This window comes from Odontomachus brunneus, unplaced genomic scaffold (assembly GCF_010583005.1).
Source record: "Odontomachus brunneus isolate Ranch 3 - 2012 unplaced genomic scaffold, Obru_v1 Obru_scaffold_036, whole genome shotgun sequence".
Taxonomy (NCBI): Eukaryota; Metazoa; Arthropoda; class Insecta; order Hymenoptera; family Formicidae; genus Odontomachus; species Odontomachus brunneus.
In genome coordinates this window covers 778,461-798,005 of record NW_022639486.1, presented here as the reverse complement: position 1 = coordinate 798,005, position 19,545 = coordinate 778,461, and the positions used below count along the sequence as shown (strand labels likewise).

At 46.7% G+C, this 19,545-nt stretch overlaps 2 protein-coding genes across 6 annotated transcripts in view; one reads left to right on the top strand and one right to left on the bottom strand.

The window, feature by feature from the left end:
- LOC116843903 (TBC1 domain family member 10B-like) overlaps positions 1–19,545 on the bottom strand; it is a 45,525-nt gene continuing 25,980 nt past the window's right edge. For 3 of the 4 annotated variants that reach the window (XM_032814810.1, XM_032814809.1, XM_032814811.1), the window contains exons 3-9: positions 5,724–5,786; positions 4,234–4,301; positions 3,867–3,981; positions 2,946–3,114; positions 2,708–2,850; positions 2,397–2,527; positions 1–2,305 (exon numbers count right to left, since the gene is read on the bottom strand). In XM_032814810.1, the coding sequence (XP_032670701.1) occupies positions 1,948–2,305; positions 2,397–2,527; positions 2,708–2,850; positions 2,946–3,114; positions 3,867–3,981; positions 4,234–4,301; positions 5,724–5,786 (1,047 nt within the window). In that variant the 3' untranslated portion in view covers positions 1–1,947. Of the gene's footprint in view, positions 2,306–2,396; positions 2,528–2,707; positions 2,851–2,945; positions 3,115–3,866; positions 3,982–4,233; positions 4,302–5,723; positions 5,787–18,325; positions 18,745–19,545 lie in introns of those variants that run through there. The other variant, XM_032814812.1, reaches the window with a different exon arrangement.
- LOC116843905 (pancreatic lipase-related protein 2) lies at positions 6,655–16,921 on the top strand. 2 transcript variants are annotated; one of them, XM_032814813.1, is made up of 6 exons: positions 6,655–6,790; positions 11,407–11,506; positions 11,843–11,991; positions 14,225–14,460; positions 14,657–14,900; positions 15,054–16,920. In XM_032814813.1, exons 1-6 carry the CDS (start codon positions 6,733–6,735, stop codon positions 15,290–15,292), a joined length of 1,026 nt encoding a protein of 341 aa, XP_032670704.1. In that variant the 5' UTR covers positions 6,655–6,732; the 3' UTR covers positions 15,293–16,920. The 2 variants fall into 2 exon arrangements, with proteins under 2 accessions (XP_032670704.1, XP_032670705.1); XM_032814814.1 differs by having other exon boundaries at positions 6,665–6,949; positions 15,054–16,921.

The window sequence follows — 19,545 nt, the reverse complement described above, 5'->3', positions numbered from 1 at the left end:
GTAGTAGTAGTAGTAGTAGTAGTAGTAGTAGTAGTAGTAGTAGTAGTAGTAGTAGTAGTAGTAGTAGTAGTAGTAGTAGTAGTAGTAGTAGTAGTAGTAGTAGTAGTAGCCGCTCGTGGATTACCGAGCGAGAGAAAGGGTCGAACTGAAGAGTAATCGATAACAAGAGTTTCTTCTACGAGCCTACGAATTCACGAACAGTAACGAGACACGCGTTGCGTTTCAAAAATCGGCTCTGTCTCTCTCTCTTTCTCTCTCTCTCTCTTTCTCTCTCTTTCTCTCTATTTATAATATGTATATATATTTTTTTTATAAATGTATATTGTACTATATATAAGACTATCTCGTTATTAGGTATATTCTCTCGCGTTTTAACAAATCGATCTTATTAGGCTACCCTCGTACGCGACATACGACTTTGCTCGCGGCACAAAAGTCCTTCACGCTCGCTCGTGAAATACTCTGTGAGTGTATTTACAACGTACGACAATTGTGGGAGTATCTAACGCGGAGTGCGAAACAGGGAGGCAGCGGAGTAACACACTTGCGTCGTCTTTTCTTTATTTTTTCCTCAATTCGACGGGAAGATCTCCAAGGGCGAGAGAGAACCGCCAATCTTGTCAGATTTTCACGTCAGAATCACCCTGAGGTCTCTCTCGAGAACAATTCTCCGTTCCGTTTCTGAGATTAGAATAAATTTTTCCCTCTGATCTCTCTCTCTCTCTCTCTCTCTCTCTCTCTCTCTCTCTCTCTCTCTCTCTCTCTCTCTCTCTCCGTCACGTCAGTGAGATCGACAAATTGTCGTTTTTACCTCGCGAGCGTCTTACTCCGCGTGATTCTCCACTGAATTGAAATGAAATAGGTAGGGATGGGATGTAAGGATCGAGAGTCGAGTGTTTTCCTTCCGATGTCGTGTAGGCGGGGGGCACGGTGGCTAGTTTAAATTGACTGGAGGAACGGGATTATCGATTATCTCGAATTGGCGGTTGGCGATTAAACGTCGCGATGAAGATGCTCGTCGCGCGAGTGAGGGTCGAGTATATCTCGCGATGGTTCTTCCCGTATAATCGATGGAGATCACGTTTGCGCGTCGGTTTTATTAATCCTAAAGTGTACGCTCGTGAAATATGAACGTGCTACCAGCTTGAACCGAACCGAAATCCCATGACATGAGTGAGCATCCCCTCGTCAGCACGGACAGAGGACGAGGGTGTAATCTCGGAACAACGCGGGGGAGAAGGAAAAGAAAATCGTGATGAGATGAGACGAGGGAAAATGCAAGGTCGAAACAATTCGCTCGGATTCTAGATTATAGCGCTACGCTCGAGTTGTTCTATCGATAATAGTATTAGTCCGCGATAACTCGATATGACGGGTTACTAAGTTTGGCCGCTTCTAGATTTTTCTTAGGTATACTGCCTTCCTCTTACACCACCCTCTCTCTCTCGAGTCCACGGTCCGAAGACGGCTCGGGGCGAGTTACGGAGCGCGCTCGAAACGACTGGCTGTTACGTCGCCTTTTGTCCCAGGACTCAATCTGTCCAAATCGCAAACCACAAAAATACCCGGTGCTCGTCGACTTTTTCGACGACGGCAGAATCACTGTAATCACGCGACGCGTTTGCTTCCTCAGAAAACTTTGTGCTAGGCCATTTTTATTAGTCGATAGGTAGCAGCTGGAATTGTCAAGAGGCCTTCGAACAAACACACACACATTCTCTCTCTCTCTCTCTCTCTCGCTCTCTCTCTCTCTCTCTCTCTCTCTCTCTCTCTCTCTCTCTCTCGCGAATTCGCCCGTAACTCGTCCCACGTCCAATCCGTCAATCTCTCTTCGCGTAAGTACAGGACGCCGGGAATCGCCGTCAATCATCACCGTGAACCCCACGACACCCCGGCGCGTCTGTACCACACAGATCGAACTCTCGAGACCTTTACGCGATCAGATCCCTACTTGTCATCCCTGAGAAGGGCTTCCTCGGCTTCCTTCCGCCGTGCTTTCGCCTCTTTCTTCGCGCGCTTCTTCTCCTCCTTCGCCAACTTCTTCGCTTCCTTCTGCCTGGTCTTCTCCGCCTTCTCTTCCTCCTTCTGCCGCGCCTTTTCCGCCTTCTCACGCTCCTTCTCCCGTTCCTTCTCTTTCTTCGACTTCTGCACCTCTTGGACCACCGACATCTTCGGCGCCGACGCCGGCCTCTTGGACGCGGCGCGGCCGCACGACGACGCCGACGACGAGGACGTGCTGACGACGCCAGATGTGCCCCGCGGGCTCGGCGACGTTTCCAGCTGCGTCACGATCTTTTGAGCGCATCTGCGAACCCGTTAATCGCACATTACACGAACTCTCTGATCTCTCGAGAGTATGCGTAGCCGTCAGTGCCCGGATCGTTCAAAGTCGCTACCTGATTCTGGTGGAGGCCTTGCCGGCACGGTAGTCCCTCTGGAACTCTTTAATCGGCGGCAATCGACGCTCCCGATTTTCCCGCATCACCTCCTCCTCCTCGCTGACTTGCTGAACGGGGTCCTGGTACTCCTGTTAATTTCGATAAGCAATCGTATGCGTACATCGTCGGGCCGGGGACACACGCAGGTTCTCAGCGAGGTAAACGATACACAAACGAATCGCGTCTATCCACGGGAGGACGAGGCGTCGGCGACGCGCCTCTGAAAGTCTACATCTACATCGACACACCAACATCGACAAGTCGCTAACCTGAATCCGCATTTTCATCGACTGCGTCTGGGAACGCCTGAGCGTGGCGCCTGTGGGTTGCCGTACCCTCGTAGGCTTGCCGAGCGTGGAACTCCCGGTGCTACCCGCGGACGAGGAAGTTGCCGAAGAGACGGAAGACACTCCTGCGCGAGCGATGCGAATTGAGAGAATGCGATAATTTGCCGGCTAGTCCTTAAGGACAGAGCGCGGATCGCCCGGCGATTTGTTTTCTACGAACCAGATATGGAGGACGAGCCGCTGGCCATCGAGTATAGAGAGGCAGAGGCTGGCACGCTTCCGGTTCCCCATCTGCCACCGGGCCCGGACACACCAGCGGTGACGCCCGTGCCCATGTTGTACTCTGACGCGCTTTGCGGCAGTACCCAGGATTTACCCGACATCGAATACTATAAACCAAAACAATCTCACAGTGCATGATCGACTCGCAATTCCCCGAGCGAGATACATCCGGGGTGTTCACGATGATTGACGTGTGAAACTTTAATGTCCGACTAAACTCTACCGGATACTAATTGTCAGTGTTACGATCAATCTCTAACTAAACAGCGTTTTTCTCTCTTATTTTTTTGTTGTTGTTGTTTGCTTTTGCCGCGTGCAACGTGTTTTATATTTGACGAAGTAGTAATGAACTCTCTTTCGAGATTAGTTATTTACCAAACGCGATCGATCGCGCAACGTCGGGCAACGAGCGAGCTCCCCCGAAGCTCGGTGGAGCGAACGGCGATATTTCCAGCGGTTTCGATTAGTAAAAATGGTCTTTGAGTGTCACACGGAGTGTGTGCATCGCGTGTGTACGCGGTAACCGAATTGGCCGCAAAGGCGCCGACGGCTTTGTGAATTCGCTCCAATTAGCAGCGCGATTTTCATCACTGTCGTGCTCACATCGCCCCGTCGGCGAAAACGCGCGAGTCTCACCGACGCGTTTATAACTGAAACTGAAATTCACACCGCGCCCGACGAGCCGACGGCGGTAGTCGATATAGAACAAGCCCTCACGGCAAGTTTTTCATCGCGGGAGACGCGAAGAAGAAAATATAAACGACAGAAGAGAGAAAAGCAATTGACGGTCGAGCGTGCTTTTTCGAGCATTCGCTCGAGAGTGAACAGATCCTTCCTGTGATCGAACATCATTACTTACGTCACGCGGGATGAGAGTCTGCTTCAAACGAAGAATCTTCGCTCTGCATATGACGCACCTCAGCGGCAAGAGCCTCTGAGAGACCGCCATTTGTATCGTCTTGACGAAGCAGCGTCTGCAAACACGGCGGTCACGAGAGCTTATACGACTGTCGAGCTTCAGGAATTAAAGAAACAACCTCTTTTGACACACGAGACGTGTTTTGACGAGAAAAAGAAATTAACGGCGCGCTGCGACGCGTGAGAAGATGATTATTAAGTGCTTATCCCAGCTTTCCCGTGTGAAAGAAAAGTAAAAGAAAAAATGCGAAATACCTTCGGCAGAATGTCTCCGCGGGAAGAGGCACACTTGAAATTCTTTTACCTACCTGCACACCACTCGATGCCCGCATGGCGCCGTTTGCATCGTCGCCCTCGCGTTTACGCATATGACGCACTGAAAAAATAACGAAGCAGTTGTCGGACGCGCACTACAATATTGAACAGAGCTTGATTGGCAATCGCACAAACGATGTCGAATATTGACTACTCGGGAAAAGATCGACAAAAAGTGAAAAAAGAGGAAAATAGGAGAAAGGGAGGAAAGAGACAGAGACAGAAAGAGAGAGAAAGAGAGAGAAATAGAGAGAGAAAAAGAGAAATAGATACACAGAGGGCGACTGTAGCCGCTTTTGTATTCGACGTCGATCGCGCGCTTCTCGTTCTATTTGTATATTGCGTTTTTATATTTGTACAGTCTCATGAAAGCCTGCGGATAGGCGAGACACCGGCGTCGTTGTTGTTTATGCTATCGGGACGGCCGCTATTGCTGCGCCGATGTAACGTAATTAGGCGTCGCTTTAATCGAAATATTAATAGCTCGTCGAGGGTGGGCGAACACGTCAGGAGTCGAAGGGTTGCGACCGCCACTTTGTCATCGCCGTTAATCGACTTTTGCGACCGATTGGGCGACCAATTCGTTCGGAAATTGCGACTCTTCCGGATGGACGGCCATATTTTGCGCGATACAGCAGGCTGCTCCGTTATCGTCGTTTACTTTATCGCGCGACCCGACGCCTAATCGAGAGAGTGCGCGGCTTAACCGATCGAAAAGTTATACACACGGCATTTCTGATGTAATGCGCAGAGCGGCGATTGCACATTCCATCGGATTTTCCGCGACCCCAGAAGAAAAGAGCGCGCGTGGTCATTCATTTCTCGTGATTTCCATACCTTTCGTAATCCTCTCGTATCTTTTCTTTTCATAGTGGCTATTTTCGTGGAGTTCTCCGCGAGGACCATTTTCAGAATTCACACGGCGAGAGAGTTTCTAGGCGCGCATTATTCGTGAACGTAATTTTCATCAGGCTCCATTCGCCTGACTAATTCCGATCTGTGCTTTCGCGTAGGGATTGCTCAGCTCGCAACTCACCGGCGGCGGAAAGAATACTTCATCTCGTTTCACCGTTTCGTTCTCTTCGAACGCAGCGCGTTTTTCCGGCCGCAGACAGAAGAAATTTCATTCGCTCGCCAATCACCGGGCCCGCGGCGAAGTTACGAATTAAGCTTGATTGTCCGTCGCGAAGTGAGTAGCCTCGTGCAATCAGGTTAACCTTAAGGAACCTTAAAGAGGAAAGTGCAGGACTAACTAAGGAAGAGAGGCAGCGAGCGTGTCGAATGCCAGTCCAAGCGGAAACGACTTCTCTCAGCGAACCGACCGAATCGCGACGGCAGTCTTCTCGAGAGGTCGCGTGAAAGGGAAATTTTGCGACTGAGAATTTTATTTCGAAATGGCCGATTAGCTGCTCGACGATGTTCGTCGAGAGCGTCGTTCTGAGAGAATTCATTCTTCTTGTCACCTCACCCACTCGTTCCTTACCTCATCCTCCTGCGAGGATGCCAGCTCCGGCTCGTTCTCCTCCAATTTCGTCAACAACTTGTCCTGCAAGCAGAAGAGAGGTCCCTCTCGTCAGAACATTATGTAAGTCAATTTCGCCCGAATTTCTTTCGCGGGAGAAAGAAACGTTCTGATTATTGAGCTAATTTCCAATTAAAAATTTATCCCACGCTCCTGACCAGGATAATCTTATTCAGTTATCCGCTTTGTACAAGGCGATGTTATCGGATCCTGATAAATCATATGACGCAGCGTAGCGATAGGTATCCTTATTAATAAGGACTATTAATAATAAAGAAAGTGCAGTGAGCACATGTGAGCACGTGAATACACATAAATATTGAAGTTTTGCGTTTGACCTTTTTAGTGGTGATTCATAATGACTGCACGATTCCCCTCAGGACAAATTTTATATTTCTGATAAGCATATCTAGATTTATTTTCCCTTTATCGTCATTTTTATTGGAGAATTTTGAGAGAAACAGGGCACAAAATATATAATTAATATATAATATTAATATATAATATCAGATATATAATATCTGTATTCGCTATGAATTAAAGAAGACAATAGTTTAAATAAATCACGCAAGAGGAATTTATTATTTTACAAGCGTGCAAGCGGTCGCTGCTCGTTTTCGAGACAAAAAAACGCACCCACGGGAAAATAAGAATTCCTTCACGACACAACGGTGCGCGCGGTTTTCGACGAAGGGACTTGAGCGAGCGACCGAGCGCACAATTAAAGTAATTTCGTAATATGTCCATTTTCGCTCGGCATGTAATCGCACGGTGCTGTAAAAAGGGGGAGGAAAGTAGATCGTGACGCCCGCGCCGTGCTCGCCGAGATGACGGTACCGAGAGCTCTACAAAATGATCAGCTGGCGTCGATTCCCGCCAGTTTGTTCTGGAATACGGCATAAGACGATATACCGCTGCGAAAGACTCGTCGGTGGGGCGCGTCGTTCGGGAGACTCCTGGCCACTCGACAATGTCAATCCCGTCATTCCTCGTGCCTATGCTCTGTCACTTGTACATTTTCCGAAGAGGTAAATTCAGATCGGCGCAAAGTAATCGCACGATCATTCCGACTCCTCGATTCCCTCTGTCCGCGAGCAACCCGGTTATCCTTCCCGAGTGCGTGATAAAGTGCTGAACGTGCGCGTGCAGTGAGCGTTAATTACGTCGGTGTATCTCGTTAATGTTCAGTACAGTATATTTCTAACACAATTTGCAGCGTATTAATTTATAATAACAGTATAATTTACAATAATTACCAATGCATACAAAATTGTTTATTTTCATTGGAGGGAGCGACTGCGGCCGTATTTAAGCGTTGAAACTGCACGTTTAATAACGCTGTGCGCGCAGGAAAACTGTTAACCGTCAGTGGACCAGAACTAGATCACGCTATTGTTCGCGTCAATTTGTCATGCACCGACCGTGCAGCCGGCGAGCGCGCGCGTGTTTACGCGATCGTGTCAAGTGCGATTCTGTTTCGTTAATAACGCCGGCGTCGAGCAATAAGAGCAGCAGCGCAGAGATGGTGGAGTTCGCGGTAATTAGCGAATGAGGGAACGCTCATAGCGCGAGCAACGCGAATCTGGCAAACGCGGAATGCAACGGGAGTGCGCTGTTTTCGCGACACGGCCAATCTCTTTGCCGCGCCTGAGTGATTAGCCGTGCTAATCGTCGCAGACATTTAAACCGTTAATACCGCATCTTATCTCATCTCGTTGCGCATTCTCGTCTCACGTGTACGCCTGTGACCTAGTATGTCGACGTGGCGTATTGATACAATTCAAAATGAGGTAATCAGAACGCGTAACGCATCTTGCGTGAAAACTGGTACGGTGCAATGGATCGTCTATATGGCGGAGTATTGTGTTGTCACGTGTGCTCCTACGCGAGACGAGACGAGACACCTTTTTTCCACCCAAGAATAGCATAACGTAGACTCTTTTTCTTCCCGTGTCGTCGTAATCGGGATTGCGATCCTGGTGCGTAGTATCGAGGACTCGCCACGCTTTCACCTTAAAATTGAAGATCTAACGCGACTGTTGCGCGTTGACAGATTTGAGGTGACCCCTTAAACTTGATACTACTTATTGCAACGCATCATGACGTTTAATTCTCTCGAGGCCGAGAGAAAATCGCAAGTTCACCGGACCTAATCTTTCAGGTGTAAAGCAACGTAGTCACACGCGCTCGACGCACCATCTCCAGACGGTGCTTCTCCTTCCGCTCCTTCTTCTCTTCCTCCTCCGCGACGGCATCACGCTCGCAGAGATACGGTATTCTTTGTTTCCGACCAGACGATACCGCAGACACTTCCGGTATAGTCCCCAGGAGTGTCTGTGGTATGTATGAAGATACGCTCCCCGCTGAAACCGCAAATGACGCAGAAGCGTTACTGGACCGAAGAAAATTCAGCACGGCAAATGCATAGTAATGACGATTATGGTGAAAAAAAGTGAATTCTTCGTCGTAACGGTTGTCCGCGCGAACTGCGCGATGACCGATATTCAGATAGCCTGATTTCTTTGTATCATTCACTTCTGTTCGATACCTCTTTCACCTGAGCGTCAGTCTGTCAGAACAGATAACACTTCTTCGTCTCGCCAAGCTGCACGAAGCCGCGACTCACGCCCGGTTCGAGTAATCCTCGCGCTGACATAACATACCAGCCACGAGTTTCGCCAAGGTAGTACACTCTGTCGGACGAAGCATGCACGAAAAAAACACTATAAATATCACGGCGAAAGTGTTACACCATGACCCATTTTTTTAGAGGGTCACTCGAAAAGGTGCATAATCTCGTTGCGTAATTGTACAATACGTCGCTCGTCTCGAGCCATGAGCACTCGAGCGGACTTTCACCAACCGTTAAGATTAATCCTCCTTTTATTATCCGCGACCGTTTTTCGTCTCCTTCTTGTTTCGCGTCGTAGAAATTATCCCATAGTTCTGATCAGATTGATGCCAATCAATTGCCTGATTCGTATAATAGAAAAAGAGAAAACGTCATTCCTCTAGTAACAAATTCTCTAAAACGCGCCTCTAAATGCAATAATCAAGAATTATAGAAAGTGTCTTATTTTAGACAGGCCAGGGATATCTCAGAAACTGAGCCCGGCAGATAATACTATTTTAGATAAAATTTTTAGGGTTTTGAGGCGAAAAAAGACAATGATCTCGAATTTTAACTACAGTCACTCGTCAAAGTCTTGTTTATAAATAAAAGTCACTTTTTATAATAGATTCGAAAAAAATCACTCAATTCTGTATACAAAATCCTTAAAACATGTATGGCCTAATTTAAGTGTAAACATGTAAGTCCAATAATTTAGGAGTTATTTAACAGTGAAAAATGCAATTTTACTAATTGTTATCAATGATACACGCGCGTATTTATGTATGTATTTGAGATATTCGATTGGCCTGTTTCAAATGAGATATCCTGTATATGTGACAAAAATAAAATACACAATATTAATATGAAAATAAACACAATAATAAAATTAACATCAGAATTAAAAGATTGTAATTTATAATCACACGGAGAAAAATAATTTTGCTCTTTTAGCAAAATCGTCGTTGCATATTCATAGTGATATCAAAAAAATTTAGTTGACGTAACTAATTTTACAAATTATTCGTTATCAGAGCAGAAGTAATTTCGTTGCCAGGATAAAAAAAATTTGTTGAATGTATTTGCCCTAAGAATCATATTAATTTGCTATTGATGCAAAATAATGTATCTTTAGCAAATTTATTTGCTATCGGAACAAAACTGCTTATATAAATCCATTATGATTTTTATAGCAAAATAATTTGCAGATTCAGCAAATTATATCCAGCAAATAGTGATTAGTACTCTTAGCAAATCTTTTTGGCGTCCATATAATAACGAAAAGATTTTGCTAGACCAGCAGAAAATTTACTGGGTCAGCAAATTATTTTTCTCCGTGCATATTCAGAAATAATATGTTCAATATTAGTAGTCGTACCCAAAACAAACCAGCGACAAAACAAAAAAGCTCAGATATTAAAGCTATTTAAATTTTAGGTTTATTTTATATACATTTTGACCCAAACTGGATCAAGTTTTGCATATTTATTCTCTAGGACCCTCTGCGGAAAATATAGTCTACATAGGCATCTCACCCCCTACTTCTACTTTTATTCCCTTGATGCGATAACCCGGGCAACGCCGGGCAGTTTCAGTTAGTTAATAATGAGGATTATTAATAATTAGGACCAGGTAACGTCGCCTTGCATAAACCAGGTAACTGATTGAAGTCAACGCAACCAGAACCATGGAACAAAGATTTGAACAAGCGCATTGATTCCTAGTTTCGCCGACGTTTCGCGCAAACACACCGCAGCGTTTCCACAACGTGCTGGGCGCTCGTGAAAAGCGCTCCGCATCGCGAAATAATAAAAAATGGTACACGATTTCGTGTTTTCGCACACAGAAGCCGTTCGACGCGTTGCCACTCTCCAAGCATAAGATTGAAGGGATCGCGGAGCGCGAACAACCGCATGAGCTCGCTCGCTCGACGGCCACTTAACCACGTATGTTATGTGCGCGAGCTTAATTGCGACGGGACACGGCATCACGTGCGTTGCCGAAGTAGATGAAAAGGCGGATTACCTCCGCGTTTCCTCTTGGCGTCACGTCGATACACGCGGCCGAATACGCCGTGCGGATCGGCGTTCCCTGCCGGAATTACTGCCTCCTCGTAACCGGAAAGTCGTGACGCCCTTCGCTCGGTGCATACACAGTCCTGTATTGCCATTACTGTAGAATTTCACATCGTTCAAGTGTTAATCGGCTTTAGATGTAACGACACTTCGTTCAATCGCTGAACAAAAAAACAGCAGACTTGAACGTATCGTGCGCTAATCTAGACGATCTCGGGAGTATGGAAAATATCTACATTTTAGATAAATGCATTTTCGCGTGTTTGTGCGCGCGCGCGCGCGCGCGAAGTTGCATAACAATGCATCCCCCTGGTGTTCCGCGACGTGGGGAAGCGGAGGGATTCTTTCGACAGGATGAATATCGCGCACTGTCGATCGCACCGTCGGCTGCACGACACGCGACATAACGTGACCATCGTCAGGTTCAATGACGACGACCGCAACGATTGGTCGAGGCCGGGCGTCGCCGTCGACGGCATTATGCACCATACATTTATTACGGCGAACGAAACGCACGGGGTGAGCTACAGCACGGCGTAGCTGTTGGAAATAAATGACGCATTAGTCGCGGCGTCTTTTTTCGCGGGCCTCGTGCCGTCCAATCGATTCAGTTAAAGGATGGAAGTATCAAAGGGAGCGCGGGGCGCCCGCGGAGCGGAACTTAAGCCGTTCGTTATCCTTCAACTAAAGTCTCTCTCATGCAGTATTGAATATAAATTAATCGGCCGCGGCCGGAGAAGTAATGGCAGTATCGACAAAACGATTAGCGAGACGTTCGACCCGATAAAACACTCGGCAAGATTGGGCCGCGCATTTCCGCCAATTATTTTTTCGATACCGCTCAGGTCTCGTATATTGGGTCGAACGAGCGAGCGAGATCGCGGAATTTGTCGGTTCAAGCCTCGCCGAAGACGACGATGACGAAGGTGTTGTCATGTACTTCTGCTTTTCTCATCAGGGGACTCGACACTGTATCTGACTCCACTTCCCACCGGCACGTGTTTCTATTGCTGCCCCATCCAGTTGAATCGGGACGTCCAATTTCAATTGTATACCAGGTATCAGCATTTCTCGTGCGCTTCAGAATTACAATGCCGCGCAGTAATGTGCCCTCAAGCAGCTTCGGCCGCGACTTAGTTGGCACACTTAGATATTGCTCACGGGACCGAGCGCTCTTAATTGACCGGAAATTTTCGTTAATCTATCAGTCCATCGGCCGAAAGTTGGCCGAACTATTCGGCCATCCGGTCGTAATTAATTATTAATCGATGCCCCGGAACTAGTTCTCGGGTCTCATCCGTAAATCAACGTGCCCAACGCCGTTGATCGTATTAAATTCCGCACATTTTGCTCATAGCGACATTTTTCTTGCGTTTCGCATTGAACCACGGCAGGAAGAATCCCACGTATCCCGCTCTACTGAATCCGGGCGACATCACGACGTTGTGGAGCAGTAACTTCAACGTTAAACACCCGACCGTCGTGTACATTCACGGATACAGCGACAGCGCTGACGGAACCGGCCCGATCACTGTACGAAACGGTACGTTACTTCAAATAATATTTATCTAAAATCAACGAGCGTCCACTGTAGGAGACAGCCGAACGTCGACAGCACAACGAAGCCAACGCTTGGCCAACCGGTGACTGTTAATCATTGATCAAGAATCCCTTTTCTGCTGAGATCATCGTCGGCAAATAGTTTGATCGCCCACTTATGCAACGTGCCTTGTAATTTTTCAAGCGATCTCTTCGTGTCGTTCAACTTCAGTGAGATTGCCATAATCGAATAATTGTTTCGCCGCCAAATTAGACCGTGGTAAATGACTATGTATTTATATACAGCATATATATGCGAAACTGAAACATCTCATGAAAATTTAATTACGAGATAATTCATCCTATAACGCAAACGCGGAAATAATGCTCTCTATAACGAGATTCATTTACTTCAGAATAATCGCTCGAATCAAAGTCGAAATTGCGTCTTTAATTGTAGCTTCAAAATTAATTGTTTACACAAGAAACGTTTGTCCTCTCGACGGAATCGGGATAGAGTCTTAGCTTTCGAATGCAACTTTCTTTGACGTCGCTACGACTTTTCCACGCGGAATTATCGACAAGCGGCGAATCGCCAAAGTGGAGCTGAGGCCTAGAACAATGCTACGTGCCGCTCTCTTGAGTCGAGTTCAAGTCATCAGCTAGAGAAGGGCGAAAGGTGCTAAATGCGAGGAGTGAACGCACTATAGCATAGTACCGATGCGACGCTTTTGCAAACTTCGCGTTTTTCTAACAGCCGTAATCTGATAAAAAATCGGCGCACGAACATGAAACAAACGCCACTGTTGTCGGCGTCTCGCGTACTCACACGCATCGCGTGTGCTCTTCTTATGACACGTGTATGATTACAACACGTGACGTAGACGATAAATCGTTATGTACTAAGAATAAAATACTTGGAAAATTTATGTGTGAGATATAAAGTTTATTTGTGCGAAATAAAGTTTATTTCTGTGAAATAAACTTTTATCCTACGCACACATACATATATACATAAACACAGAGAAATTTTCAAGTATTTTTTTCTCAGTATACAGAAGAATCATAATATTAAATAAGGAAATGAAGAGTATCAGACGATTTTACCGCACAAAATACGGAATTTCGTGTATTACTTTGTTCGAGATGTTCTACACAAACATTTCTACGTAATTTCGAGACTTGGGTCCATATTGTGCCAACCAATGTCGAGTATTACGCGAAAAAGTTTCTTTCAATTGATGTATACAGTTGAGAATAATCGATTGAGAATAATTATCGGTGTCACAGATCCAAGTTACCACTCGACTGTAATCTAACTTTAACTTGGGCCAGTATCAGATCGATATAAAAAAAAATGTAACTTTTAGTAACGCCCGGAGGAAGGCTCGATCGTAAAATTCTACATGGGACCTCGCACACTCGCGGAGAGGTCAATGGCGGGAAAAGCGTTCGCGTTCATCCGCGTAGGAAGTAAAACGTTTCAGCAAACTCGTTAGCATACTTCGACATGCATGAAAAAAGTTAGATCTTCCCTTCGGCTGGTTCGGAATTGAAGTTCGACAGTCACCGGAAAGTGTCTCCGACGGAAATGAATTTCAGCTCACTTCGCTGAGCACTTCGGGCGCGATAATAAATATGTGAGTGAAGTTTTCAACTGTTTTTTTTCTATTTTTTTTTTTTTTTCGATAGACGCGCGCGCGATATTGCACAGCGCGCAATGCTCTGAATAAAGCAGCAGCTGCTCGGTAGTCACCGCAACCATGTCGTTTCTTTCTCCGAGGGAAAGGTTCGCGCGGGCATACGACTCGGTGTGAGCGAGTTGGTTGAATCCATTAGTAACTACAAGATTTACGAGTGCTCCTCGAAATCTCAAGAGGTTCTGTCAGGGCGACGAATAGCAAGCGCTACCATAACTTGTCACAATAAATCGTCAACTTTTCCGCTCCTCGCCACGCGAGTCGATCTAATTCAACTCGCCCAAGGAAGCCGCATTGTTTATGTATTACTTTTTAAAAAACCCTATTTCTTATTTTTTTTTATTTTAGAAACGCCATGCATTTGCGTTTTATTATTGTTAGACGAAACGAGCGTTTCACGAATGGATGGCTTTGTCCGCATTTTTCCTTCGTTTTTAGAAGAACACTTGCTCTATGGTTGAGTCGTTTGCTAAAAAAAAAAATAAATAAAAAATAAAAATAAGATAAAAATGAATTACGTCCGTCGTTTTGTTTCAGCCTATCTTCGTCGCGGGCCCTACAACGTGATACTGGTGGACTGGGCCCGGCTGGCGGTTTTACCGTGGTATATAACGGCGGTAAAGAATGCCAAAGTCGTTGGATCTTACTTAGCCTACATGATGAGTTGGCTCGACGCACAAGAAGCCGTCCCTTTATCCAAAATTCATGTGATCGGCTTCAGCTTGGGCGCGGAAGCTGCCGGTTTCATGGGGAAGGCTCTGGCACCTCGGAAGGTAAGGTCGTAAAATCCGCTAATAAAATTTGCCAGCCACATACACACACACATGCTCTTCTATCTGTTCGTGTACTGCACATTCGCGCTCTGCTAATGCGATGCATTATTGGAAGCGCATTAGCGACAATCGCGAGACGCGTTAGCCAAAACGGCCGGAATGTTGGGGAATCGTACGCTGATAAGCGCGCTTTTAGATAGGCAGAATCACCGGACTGGACCCGGCTTATCCGCTGTACATGGATACCGGGGACGAGGGTCACCTGACGTGGGCCGACGCGACCTTCGTCGACGTTATTCATACCGACGGCGGCCATTTCGGATTTCCCAATCCCCTCGGCCACGTCGATTTTTATCCGAACGGTGGCAGCAGGCGACAACCCGGCTGTGATTTGAGGAGTATCGTTCGCATGGGCTTCAGGCGGCTCATCAATCAATACAGTGAGTGACTCATTACGACGCGCCGTTACAGGCGCGCGAGAATTCCACCCTCTACTCACCCTCTACTCCTTCAGCACTGACTTTTGTGAGAAGACTTTCCGCATTCCGTTTCCAGAATATTCTCACTAAGGAGTATTTTCGTTCTCCGTTTAGTTACCTGCGGCCATAATCGAGCCTGGCGTTACTACTCGGAATCATTGGATAACCCGTATGGATTTCCCGCGAGTCACTGCCCGAGATGGCGAGCCGATATCTTGGCGAATTGCGTGTGGAAGCCCGAGGTTTACATGGGTTTCTTGGCCAACCCCAAGTATCGAGGGAAGTACTACCTGCGTACGAACGCGCGACCGCCGTTCGCCACGAATGTAACGAGACACAAGTTCAGGAAATGAGGATCGACGCGCGGCAACTTCGATTTGGATGAACCAGATTGAGAAACGAGAAGACGGCCCTCCGCGCGACCATCGCTTCCGCCGAGATTCGCTGTCTCGAATGAGATTCGGCCGAGGGGAGTGAGTGCCGAAGCGTTCTTGCGGCATCACGGCACTAAATACGCTCGCGAAACGGAATTGGTTTGCGTCTTCGTCGTTTTCAGTACTTCCTGTAAACAGGCCGCGGCTCGATCGACTTCCCCGCTTTCCTTCGGAGCGTCGCTGAAGTGACAATGCAAATATTTTTGTTCTGAAGTAGCGAATAAACAACGTACGCGCGATGGAACGCGGTACGTTCGACGTTGCCATAGAGCGAACGAAATGCGACAAGTTCGCGAGAAAATCTGAGTCGTAATTCTGATTCTATTACATTAACTCTATATTGTCCAACTTGAAGGACCCAACAAACTTGAGGTATCCTTCTGTTCGTTTTGCTGAGGCATTCTAGAAGTACTCATTTGAGAATTATTTAATATTCGATTATCTTGAATCGATAAAATTTTTTTATCATTTCAATGATTAAATTTACTTAAAGTCAACAAAATTTATCAAAATCAATGAGATATTTTTCCCTGTTAAATACTCTCAGCACGTCTTTTTTTAAATCTCCACATAAAGAAAATGACAATAAGCTATGCGATTTGTAGCATCAGGAGCACGATAGTCTGTATAAAGGTATCTCGAGATTCTTTATTGGCCTAAAAGTTCGACGATATTTACAGGCTTAATGTCCAAAATCTAAATTTCAATTTTCCGAGTGATCCTTTGAATTTGATGATAGTTGCAGTGGTGTGGAATGGAAATTTCGATTCGGAAAACAGCTCGTGCGTCGCGTTTAAATGTCGCTGACATAAGCAGCGTGATCTCGTGACAGATAGAGAGGCGCGTTGTTCATCGTTCCAACTCCCGTTTTAATTATCAACCATATATGAGTAATGATAATACAACACGACTGTATTTGCGCGCTCTCATGGCGGCGAATGTACACACGGCCGAGGTTGTTTCACGGTGGTGCAACGTGAACCTCGCATGCGATATTTCGAGAACGTTTTTGCATGAAAAACGATACGCCTGATAACGAACTCGCGTTCGCAAGAGCACCGACGATGAGAGTTTAACGATGTTGACTTGTACCGTCGAGTGTTGTGCCTTTGTGTATCTTTTACGAGCACGAGGAGTTACATAAAAGTCCCAGCACGCAATGCCGATCGGTTAAAAATAAATCCATTAATTGACTCTGCTGCAACTTTATTTCTATGATCGCGAATGATATGCTCTTATGTGCGTGTATATGTGTATGCGAGCGACGAAGACGAAAAAAAGTAATAAGAAATGTAAAGTAGAATGACGGGGGAATAAGAAGCCTAATGATCGTAGAAACAACCGGCAATTTTCGTGCTATTTTCCATGCGCCCCCCTCTTCGAGATATGTAAATTTCAAGGCCAAGGTACTCTATTTATTTCCTATTTTGGGTAATCGATGAGGGAGTCTCAAGAACGATGCGCCTTTCGGCGAAGGGAAGTGCTTATGTTAAAAATTACGAGTGACAGATTGAGGAAAGGCTAAGAAGAAACTATGGCGTGCGCCGTGGAGACGGAAATATTTAGTGGGGCCGACCGATCCACTTTCGTGCTGGTTTTATTCCGTCACCGCTCGACGGGTCGTGAAACGTAGAGATTTCTCTGTTGCGCGCTTCTTGATGTCTTGGAAAGATCGCTTATTACGAAATTAGCGTACCGCGCGAGTTTGTTCCGGTACAGCAATCGGGAATATCTTACATCTCTCGTCTTGTCTCCACCAGGAAGTTCGGCCTGGCGAAACTCGTGCAACTTCGTGAAACTTGTCGGCCAAACTTGAGTTTCGCGAGCTGGCCAAATTGCACGTCCTCAAAGAGGAAATTCCGTCTGCCGTTTTTAACGCTCATTAGGCCGCCACCAACCTTCACCAACCCCTTTTTGCCGTAACTTCCACTGAATGTCTCACGAAAGACTTTTCAAACTAACGAAAACATAGAGGGAGAGACCACTCAATCAAATTTGCGATTGGATTCCATCAAAGTGATTCTGCGACTGTTTGGTTTCTCGCAACGACGTGATACGACAGGCTGATTTTGGCAAAAGGAACGCTTGATCGGGAACCTCTCTGTAAACGACGCGAAGTAAAATGACGAAGTATATTCGGAGAAACAACAACACCAGTTAGGTGAACTGTAGACAGAACAATATAACATATTCGGCGGTCGGAATGCAATTTCAGGATCGATAGGATGATTTATGTAAGGCAGAAACATTCTCTGACTCATCTTGAAGATAGCACCGTGACCTTTCACGATCACGTTCAGCTGTGTTCGATTTCGGAATACATTTGGCAAGACATACGAACGAAACCGAGCGAAGCTGAACCCGCGGCAAGAGCGGAGGAAGCGGACATTATCTCTCCTCTGAGCGGGCCAGATACCTCCATTCCTCTTGATCTTTCGAACAAGGTGTCGAAGAGAATCGACAGGATCGAAATTCACGGTACATTCCGGAATCACGAACGACATAGACTCCGTGGGATCCGGCCGGCGGTCAATCAACCCGGCATGCCCACTGAAAAATTCAGCACGAACAGATCGATAAGAATCCAATGGCCAGGGTTATAGATGACCCTAGTCTTGAAAGACCACGTTCCGTGAAAGGCCTAAGGCTTTCGCAGTCTACGCTTCAGCACGTTCGACCGTGTTCGGCGCCCGCTCCGCGTCTCGAGGAGCTCCCTCGAGTATCGTTACCGGCTATACCTTCTCTCAGCTTAGACATATACAACGTGTTCCAGGTTTCAAGGTGCTTCCCCTTTCATCCACTATCATCATCTAGAATTCTCCGCGGTTGACATTTTCCCCACCTCGGGACTTACTTTGACGCAGTCCGTTTTCCGCGATGAGATTCCAACGGAATTTGTTACCTTCGATTTTCGCTTTTCTGTTCACGTCTGTCAGTGGATAAATTCCTCACCCTCGACATTCTTTCACGCTTCTCTCTTCTCTGAGATTCGTGGGCTTCTCCGCAACTTTTAGGCCCGTGCTCTGGGCACCACCGTATTCCACGGCTGGCCGTGGATCGATAAAGCCCCTTCCTGAGAATTTGCAGACGCGTATTCGGCGTTTTCTGCAAATTCTGGCGCGGCCTCCTCCCCTCGTCAAGTCTCCCCTCGTCAAGTCTTCCCTCGGGCGAGAAGGCGGTTCTGCGTTATTGTCGGGTACATGTGCCACGCAAATCGATGAGACGGACTAACGTCGAGGTAGCTTCCGTTGCTAAAATCGCCGCCGCTTATCGACTATTCGATCCTTGCATCGCCGAGTGCATTGTCCTCCGCGGAAATGAGAAACGAAACACGAAACGCACCACTACCAGCACCACTACTACTACTACTACTACTACTATCACCGCTTCAACCACCACCACTACCACCACCACCACCACCACTACTTCCAACCCCTGGCGTCGTGGATATCGATCCTTCTTTGTTCTCGTTGTTGAGGTTACGAACATGTTAGACTCGGGCCATTCGCATGTTGTACCCTATGGTGTCACGTACAACCCCCGTTTACGCGGCGACTTTCCTGGAAAAAAAGCGCAGGGGGATGTTTCCCCCAGTCGCCATCGGCGTCCCTATTCCCCGAACCATCTATCTTGCGGGAAGAGCAATTTAGCATACAGGCTGAATTCGAGTAGGGACGGTAATCGTTACTTGCCTCAGCTCATTTTCTGATATATTCTTCTGCAGTTACGACGCTATAGCTGCGAAATTTCCATGACAGACACCTTATACATGAGTGCGCGCGTACGAAAATGAGATACGAACGAGTCTTCCTCCTACGTCTCTCAGCTCATGAGACCCAGGTAATCGCATCGATCTCCGGTCGACTGTAAAAAATCTCTCCTTGGAACACAGCCATCGAGGACGTCACGTAATTAGCGTCGCGCGAATGCTCGTGTTCGCACCGGCCAAGAGAGAGAAAGAGAGGGGGAGAGGGGAAACGCCCGAGATGTTAATGTCTCATTAACGTCTTTTCGCGAACACGAAAAAACTGACTATTTTCGTGTTTCTCCTTATGATATCATCCTTGTCGCTGCTATGTGTGCATATCGGCTCTCACTCTCTCTCTCTCTCTCTCTCTCTCTCTCTCTCTCTCTCTCTCTCTCTCTCTTTCTCTCTCTCTCTTTCTCTCTCT